Source organism: Phalaenopsis equestris, unplaced genomic scaffold (assembly GCF_001263595.1).
Source record: "Phalaenopsis equestris unplaced genomic scaffold, ASM126359v1 Scaffold000202, whole genome shotgun sequence".
Taxonomy (NCBI): domain Eukaryota; kingdom Viridiplantae; phylum Streptophyta; class Magnoliopsida; order Asparagales; family Orchidaceae; genus Phalaenopsis; species Phalaenopsis equestris.
This window is the reverse complement of record NW_018164644.1, coordinates 4,320,726-4,330,545: the sequence shown is the minus strand read 5'-3', so window position 1 is coordinate 4,330,545 and position 9,820 is coordinate 4,320,726. Positions and strand designations below refer to the sequence as shown.

The following is a 9,820-nucleotide window of genomic DNA, read 5'->3' as shown; positions in this document are numbered from 1 at the left end:
ATAAAAAAAACCTGTACTTGCAGACAATCTCAAATTCAGGGTAACAACATTGTATTGGATTGTCCTTAAGCCTGTAATAAAGAGAGCTCCAGCAAGCATTTAGATCAAAGCGAGTTATTAATTTGAATGCTCCAATAAAAATTAAAAAAGACTATAAAGAACGTTTTAACCAAATTAATTGAGCCAACACAAAGCTACCAATTCCATCAAACTAGGAAAAAAAATATACACGTAGGGCAGCCTTGCCTAAAAAATGAAGTTATAAGTCACTTCTGGGACGACTCTAATATTTAAGACATGAGCATCATTTCCATGCATGATGAAAGATACCCCAACCTCAAGGTAACTTTAATAAGATCCAATTTTAAAATCAAATTTTGATACTCTTAATGGATTTAAGTCTCCAACTCAATAACCCAGGCCGTCTTTTGATGTATGTAAGCTCCAACTCAATTTCAGGTCACAATAAAAACAATACTCCCTTCACAATTAAATACATGTCTTCCAATAGATGCAAGCCCTAAGCTATCTTATAAGCTTCCAAATAGGCCTCAATAATCTTTAGACTCCTGATTATGTATTATGAATTGGACCTTAAAGTGATCCTTAAGAATATGCAACGGGGCTTGGCCAATAATCTAATAAAACCAATCGAGGGTAGTGTTAATAAAAGCATATTTTAGCGTTTCAACATAATCAATCACCACCTCAAATCTATTAACGTAATTGCAAACGTTAACAGCAACAAGATAAATTTTTTTCATAAAAAGCACATAGAATAAGCAAGCGACACTAACATAACACTGAATAAGGACTAATACAGATGTTTAGCCATGACCTGATAAACACAATGGATGAAAAATAGTACTAACATGGATACGAGCTCTAATAGCTCCATAAACTATAACAGAAATGCAGAAAATGACAAGCTTTCACAGAACCAGACCTAATATGGGGACTAGCTCACATACCACCACGAAGGCGGAGAACAAGGTGAAGTGTCGATTCTTTCTGGATGTTATAATCAGCCAGCGTGCGACCATCCTCGAGCTGTTTGCCGGCAAAGATGAGACGCTGCTGATCAGGAGGAATGCCCTCCTTATCCTGAATCTTCGCCTTCACGTTATCAATTGTATCAGAGCTTTCTACCTCAAGGGTGATGGTCTTTCCAGTAAGAGTCTTCACAAAGATTTGCATGCCACCACGAAGACGGAGCACAAGATGAAGAGTAGATTCCTTCTGAATATTGTAGTCCGCAAGGGTGCGACCATCCTCAAGCTGCTTACCAGCAAAAATGAGGCGCTGCTGGTCCGGTGGAATCCCCTCCTTATCTTGGATTTTAGCCTTAACATTGTCAATAGTGTCGGAGCTCTCAACTTCAAGTGTGATTGTCTTTCCAGTGAGGGTTTTCACAAATATCTGCATACCTCCCCTGAGTCGGAGCACAAGAACTAGATACCAAATACATCAGCACTAGCATAGCATGATAAAGACTGGAAGCAAACGGTCACCGGTCACTGACCACCACGGAGACGGAGGACGAGGTGGAGGGTGGATTCCTTCTGAATGTTGTAATCCGCAAGGGTGCGGCCATCCTCAAGCTGCTTCCCAGCAAAGATAAGTCTTTGCTGGTCCGGAGGGATGCCTTCTTTGTCCTGTATCTTAGCCTTGACATTGTCAATGGTGTCAGAGCTCTCAACTTCAAGAGTGATTGTCTTGCCGGTAAGCGTCTTCACGAAAATCTGCATACCTCCCCTGAGTCGCAACACAAGATGGAGGGTAGACTCCTTCTGAATGTTATAATCTGCAAGTGTGCGGCCATCCTCAAGCTGCTTCCCAGCAAAAATTAACCTCTGCTGGTCCGGAGGAATGCCTTCTTTGTCCTGGATCTTGGCCTTGACATTGTCTATGGTGTCGGAGCTCTCAACTTCAAGAGTGATCGTCTTACCAGTTAGGGTCTTCACAAAAATCTGCATACCACCCCTGAGCCGGAGCACAAGGTGGAGAGTGGACTCCTTCTGAATGTTATAGTCTGCGAGTGTGCGGCCGTCCTCAAGCTGCTTCCCAGCAAAGATCAACCTCTGTTGGTCCGGAGGGATGCCTTCCTTGTCTTGGATCTTGGGGAAAGAAAAAAATAAAGAGATAAAAAAATACCTTGAAAAGAAAAGAGAACTTTGCGAGCGATAATAGAAGAGACTAGATTGCTTGAACTTGGCGGAGGAGGGTGAGGGGAGAGCGGTATTTATAGAATGGATGGCCTGCCCTCAGCACCCAACGTGATAAGCGGAGTACGAGCCACGTAAATAAAACCAATACAAATCTGACACGTACCCATTGTTAAGCTTTTCTTTGCCGTGAGGTAACGTAAGCGATGAGTTTCGGGTTTAATTTCCGTTAGTTGACGCCGTCAAGTCACAGCGGCGCTGTTAAGATATTTTATGTAATTAATTTGAGCGTTTCCTTATTCATTTATGCTGTCATTTTTTTTTTCATTTTTTTTATAAAAATTATACAACGAGTACACTGATAATCGTGCATCAATTATTGCGGCATCATTTTCTGGGACTAAAGAGAAAACATTAGATCAGCTCTAATGAAAAAATATTACATCCGTAATTTTAATCTAAAACAAATTCTTAGCAGCATACCGTAAAACTAAATAGAACACGGGAAAGAAAAAAATAAAGAGATAAAAAAATACCTTGAAAAGAAAAGAGAACTTTGCGAGCGATAATAGAAGAGACTAGATTGCTTGAACTTGGCGGAGGAGGGTGAGGGGAGAGCGGTATTTATAGAATGGATGGCCTGCCCTCAGCACCCAACGTGATAAGCGGAGTACGAGCCACGTAAATAAAACCAATACAAATCTGACACGTACCCATTGTTAAGCTTTTCTTTGCCGTGAGGTAACGTAAGCGATGAGTTTCGGGTTTAATTTCCGTTAGTTGACGCCGTCAAGTCACAGCGGCGCTGTTAAGATATTTTATGTAATTAATTTGAGCGTTTCCTTATTCATTTATGCTGTCATTGTTTTTTTCATTTTTTTTATAAAAATTATACAACGAGTACACTGATAATCGTGCATCAATTATTGCGGCATCATTTTTTGGGACTAAAGAGAAAATATTAGATCAGCTCTAACGAAAAAATATTACATTGATAATTTTAATCTAAAATACATGAAAAGATATGCCAAGGAAATATATTTTGAAAATAAAAAGTTAGAAGCTAACCCAAACAAATCCTAATTAATATTCCATAAATCTTATTTTTCTTAAAACTTTTTTGAGTCAACAAAACTTTTAATAAATTAAGTTAGTAAACTTTAAAATAAGTTTGATAAAAATTTAATTAATAATTTATATTCTTTCATTTGAGAATAAATTTACCTTTTTGGTCAAATCTTCATTAGGAATATTATTTTGGGATTTTGGTTAAGGCTCAGTTATCAAATGTTAATTTTTCCTTAATTTTATTTATGTATAATTTAAAATAGAATATGTTTAATGTGTTATAAAAAATTACATTAGATGGAAAAAATTACATTAGATGGTTTAAATATATATTTTTTTAAATCAAAAAACAAAAACATGAAAAGATATGCCAAGGAAATATATTTTGAAAATAAAAAGTTAGAAGCTAACCCAAACAAATCCTAATTAATATTCCATAAATCTTATTTTTCTTAAAACTTTTTTGAGTCAACAAAACTTTTAATAAATTAAGTTAGTAAACTTTAAAATAAGTTTGATAAAAATTTAATTAATAATTTATATTCTTTCATTTGAGAATAAATTTACCTTTTTGGTCAAATCTTCATTAGGAATATTATTTTGGGATTTTGGTTTAGGCTATCAAATGTTAATTTTTCCTTAATTTTATTTATATTGCAATTATATTATTGTTTAATTTTTTTTTCTCAATTTCAGCACATTGTCATTAGAACATTAGACTAATTTGGCATGTTGGCCTTATGATCTCAGCTAGTTGCTTCTCTGAAATTCATTTCTTCATGACATAATTACATCGGTAGTACTAAGTGAGCAATAAAATTACATGGCATATGCCGCTGGCCCCCCTCATTATTATATTAATGAATTATAATCAAGATTTATGTGTGCATGTTCACGCATGTATGTAATCATGCATTTAAAAAAGTTAACTGATAACTAATTTCAAATTAGTAAATCTAAATTGTAGCCTTTTGCACAAACAAGTTAAAACCTAAGGAAGACTAGCAAACAACCCCACATGATAAATCGTTGAGAAAATATAAATAAATAGATAATATTGTAGAACATTAATTTCTTTATTATGATTCTCTAAACAAGGATCAGAACTTCCAAAAACAAATGCAAAAACATATGGAATTTATGCAGCATGAAGGTGCCCACATTCTTAAAGAGAAATTAGTGCTTTACTATATTGCACTTTTTCATTAGATTTTGCGTTAACGATTCATGTTTTATTGTACCATAAACAATTTTATAACACATGAATCACAAGACAATTTAACGATCCATATAAAGAGACTAAAATAATCTCTATTATCTTTCTTAAAGCAAGGGTAAAAATGTAATCATGTATGCTCTGTTTTAGCCGCTATAAATAGAAGACCTGTGACTTTTGGGCTTTTCTCTCTCAACCTCTCATGTATGGTCCCCTCTCTTGTAACCAAAAAATATGCAAGGAAATAGAATGGGTCTAACAGCCCCCAGAACAACTCATTGGTTCGTATGGGGCAAGTCTTTCTCCCTTTTTCTCACTCTCTCTCTTAGTCTTCGCTCGTTAATGTAAAATAAGATTTAATATAAAAGACTTGTCAACCTCCTCTTATACTTCGTATGTGAAAGCGCTATATCGGTGTGCTTCGAGGCCCACTTTTCCTTGCAGTTAGAGCGGCGATTCAACTTTGTCTGCTCCATCTTCCTCTGATACTTGGGAGAGTCTCAGGCCCTCAAAAGTGAGACAAACACATCCTCTCCCATCAACTTAGCCATACGTGTCCGACGTATATCACTGAATTGGTCGCGCAGACGATCGCTCACCTTGTGCTCGAAGTTCCTGTGAATTTTGCTTCATCTTCGAAGGACCAGGACTATCTTTTTTGTAAATTGAATTAGAAATTGTTAGATTCATAAAAATAAATACGTAAATGTAATTAATGTGTTCGGAGTTTAACTTAAACACTCCAAACCACATATCTTGAACTGTCATCGTGATTTCCTTCCAGGATAAGTACGGGTGATCGACTTGCTTCGAAGTATGTCTTTGATGGAATGGATGGCCTGTGTGGGGGAACTAAATCTAAAAATAACATATGATTGACTCTTACCTAAATAAAAGAATCCAAGGCAGTAATATCGGTATTAAATTAAAACTTACGTGTTTCTCACTACCTGAGTTGATGATGGCAGCTCAGGCTATTGGAACTGAATGGTGCATCAGTAGCAACTGATGCCGACAGCGCTTGTGGTGTTGTGGTAGTGGTTGGTGGTTGTGGTGGTGTGATGGCAAGGACTAGTGGTGGTGGTGGTGTTGTGATCACGACTGGTGGAGGTGTTGGTATTGAGGCCACGATTGGTGGCAGTGGTGGTGTTGTGGTCGTGACTCGTGGAGGTGCTAGTGTAGTAGCTGGCACTGGAGGCGGTGCAACTACTGAAGGAGATGGACATTCTTATGTACACAAATAATTCAACAAACTTTCATATCGTGTCAAGAACATAGATTTCAAAACTCTCAATTCTTAATATGAACTACACTTTTTTTTATGCATGGACTTAAAGAACAAAAGTATCATGTATGTAAATATCGAAGTGTAGGCGTGGGATAGATAAAACATAAGATTTGTGTGCTAGGTATGCAAATTTCACATTAAAATATTGATGTTAGATAAAGGAAGACCTAGAAGATGAGTCATAATCATGTAACAATCAAATACATCATCAAAATTATAGAAAACCAAATCAAAATTTAAATTTCTTTAAAATAGAATTTATCAAATTGCAAAATAATTAATAGTTCAAATTAAATAGAAACTTAGATGATGATTGAAATTGACATTACTTACAATTTGACTATAAGAATTTTAGAAATCAATTGTCGTAGCAAAAAAGTAATCCAAGCATGGTCGGCTACGGAGGTCAAGCATTTGTGCAAAAGTGAAATGAGAGATTTTGCATGTCAATTTGATAGAAAGACAATTTCTGACGACTTTCCCACAATCGTTTGACCATCAGTTACTAATTTTTTAATAACTGCAGGGCTCAACCCAAAGTAACAATGCAAGACAATTAGTTATTAATGGCTAAAGAACTTATGAGATAACTTTCTGAAGATTTTAGAAGTTACTATGAATCGATAGTTTTGATCACATATGATTGTTCCGAGACAGTCAATAATGCAGTTCACTTATAAGTTGCGATTTAAGTTGTAGGAAATTCATCAGGAACTAGATTCACTTATAACCATTGATAAGATGTGAGAAATAAACACAAATTTGTCTTCACACATTATATTGTTAGTTTTGATTATTTTTCCAATAGTGCATGATTGCTAGCTGATAAATGAAGGTGATATCATAAAGATGTGGTAGAGCTCTGACTAAAGGTGGCATATGTGATCAAGAGATTGAATGCTGGTGGGGCCATCGAGTCTGACAATCCAAATATTGAGCGCTATTCAAAAGGAGAAGTCTAATTGAATGGTGGAAGATGAATTTCTAATTGAATGGTGGAAGATGAACTTCGAAAAGAGTTGGCTTGGAAGGGCGTTTACCTTACGACAACCAAAAGATGGATTACGACACAGGAAGGAAATGTCATCTGCAATGATGATCATCAGATAGAAACCGTAATTATTACTTGTTTGGCATGTCTTATCTCACTAAACTTACACTACATCATGTTATCATGACAAGAATCCTAGATAAAGTGATCTATAAATAGTATGAAAAAAAAATCAAAGGTGAAAAGAAGCATCTAGCAATACCTAGGAACCTTGGGGATAAGAGCAAAGGTTGAGAACTAAATCTAGATCTAGTTTGCACAGAATAATAGCTTCAGTCGTCCAAGATAGAAGCAAAAAAATTGAGACATGAAGCAGCTCAAACACAAAATGATTCTGGTAAGTCTCTAATTCATCTTCATACATGGCGATGATTTAGGATTATCAATTTTAAAAATTGCATTCATTTGTTGCATTTACAAATAGGTTAACATGAACTTGAGCTAGTTGATGCCAAATGGTGATGGGACACAATCTTTTATTATAGGGAAGGAGGAAGCCAATATACATAAAGCCACTAAAAGTTCTTTTATTTCTGCACACAATTACTTACTTTGAAGGGGAGGATAAGCACGTGGAAGAGTGTTAGGTAGACGCGCAAATCAGTCGAAGGAGTGACAAGAGTGAGCTACGAATTTTTGCCATAAGCCGCTGAATTTGAACATTCAATTCAAGACAAATTCATAAAAGTTATGCAGGACCACGAACATTAAAAATTAGACGTTAAGCGTCTCCCAATTTTTAATTCAACATAAACAAGTAATTTATGATCATTATCTATCAAATCATCATTGTAGTTGATAGCTTAGCAATTAATTTTTGTAAGATAGATAATACACATATCATCATTTACCTTAACAATTAATTCTGTAGGATCAGTAAAACTGTTTTAAAATGAGAACTTATCATTAATATAATTAAAATGCTATCATTAAAAAACATTAGCTCAATCACAAAAAAATAATTTAATTTTTTGAATATGAATTTGTTTGTGAATCACACCGTAAGGGCATAGAGTGCATGAAATGAGAGAGAGACTGAGAGATGTGTACAGTAATGAATAGTAATACATCGTGTCTATCTCATAAAATGATCTTTCTATTTATAGGAGATAAGCGTGCAATGTGGTGATGTTATATTTATGTCCTTGCTTTAATGGTGGTTGTACATGTTATTAATGGTATTTTACATATATGAGTCCACCACGCCACAACTCTATGGTTTGACCAGCAAAGCTTGATTAGCTTCGGGTCGGTAGAACTATTTTGGTCGGCTAGACTTGGTAGACATAGCCAGTTGGCTGATTTTGATAGGCGTCGGGTCGTCAAGACTGCTTAAGTCGGCTAGGCTTGGTCGACGCAGTCGATTGGCTAATCTTGTTTGACTATTGACCCTTGATCCCAGGTGAGGAACTCCTGTCGGTAGAGCAATGTTAGGCTATTAAACAAGGGGTGAATAAACGTAACCCAATGGAATAAAGCCCACTCCTCAATGAGGAGGTCCTAAGGGAGGACTAAGATAACTTGTTGCCTTGTTGATTTTTGATCTCTGTCGAGGAGCTTTAGAGCCGTATGTGGGATGGTTGGTGATATAGAGGAATTGGATCTTTCTTCAGATCATATTTGCTGGCAGATAGCTTATTTCGTTGGGTTGGATTTCATTTATTTGTTGGCTTGAAAGCCTATTTTTTTCATTTATGATGCAACGACTCGAATTCATTCATCTCTTTGACTTAGCCAACTGTGGTTTTGCTTGTTTTGGCTCAGAAGATTGCATACCATCTGATGAGTTGGTCTCCCCATCTTCTCTAAGTGGGTCTCATTTGTCTTACTTTCTTCTTTCTGGATTGTTGGATCCCGTCAAGATCAACACTGACATATTTTTTATGTACGTGAATATAGCTCTACAAAGCAAATTAATTTCCTTTGCCAAAAAAAAAAAAAAATAGTTTGAATTTATGTACATTGCATACAAAAAACAATTATATCAACCTTGGATAAATGATTATTTAACACTTAAATTTGCATATAAATTACAATATAAAACAACTTGACAGGATAATGATGTTAATTTATTATTTTTTCACTCTCTACTTCTACCATCATCAAGCTTTGAATGTAAAGTTCATATTTAAAGCATTAATTTCAAAGGCACTACAAAAATAGACACTTCATCTGATAAAGAATTTCAACCATTTTATGCATCATTGGCAAACATCTAGATATTTTCACAAATTTTATCACATTATTGATGTTCTGATCTTTTCTTAAGTGATTGGGATGATTCAATTGTAATTCTCAAAATATTAATCATTAAATGCATTAAGATGATAAATTAAAAAATTGTTATTGCTTCCATTGAAGCATTGATTTCAACTTATTATTGAGTATACACTATACTGTCCTTAGTCATCCCATACACTTTTAGTATAAATGCAAATATTTTCATGAAACAAATTCAAATACAAAAATGTGAAGCTTAATATGCATCAGCTTATTGTAAAATAGTTGCTTGATTCAAGTATTGTCATTAAATGAATATCCAACTTAAAAATACAAAAATATTGACATGTTGAATAGCTTTAAGAATATCAATCATATTATAAAAAGCTTATATTCAAATTTTTTGAAGATAACTTGAAAATATTAGTCCATTGTCATGATGCTTTATTATTATACCAGCCAAAAATATCAATAGGTTAAATAATTGGCATAGAAGGTTTGATGATCATCATAAAAGATCAACATAAAAACTGAGTGTCTTCAAACCTTGAAATTCTCAACTCATATTAGATGTCCCAGCGTAGTCTTAGCAATAAATACTAAATAAGTTTAACAACTAATTAAAAACTATAGCTTAAGAAAATGTTGTAAACTCATATACGGGTAATTATGTATAAGAACAAATTTATTAATTAATATGTTAACAACTAAGGTAGCAAATGCATTTTAAAAGTTAATGTGGCATAACTAATTAGTTTGGTTCATGTTTTTGCTAGTTCTCTTTTTGGCCAAATGAATGTATCATAATTAAT

At 34.7% G+C, this 9,820-nt stretch overlaps 1 protein-coding gene across 1 annotated transcript; it reads right to left on the bottom strand.

Moving 5' to 3' along the window:
- Window positions 1-735: 735 nt before the first annotated feature.
- Window positions 736-2,119, bottom strand: LOC110022669 (polyubiquitin-like). Its single transcript, XM_020721735.1, is given in 2 exon segments — window positions 736-1,451; window positions 1,484-2,119. Coding segments are annotated over 2 exon segments (981 nt in total). The 5' UTR covers window positions 1,977-2,119; the 3' UTR covers window positions 736-963.
- Between the last annotated feature and the right edge of the window lie 7,701 nt (window positions 2,120-9,820).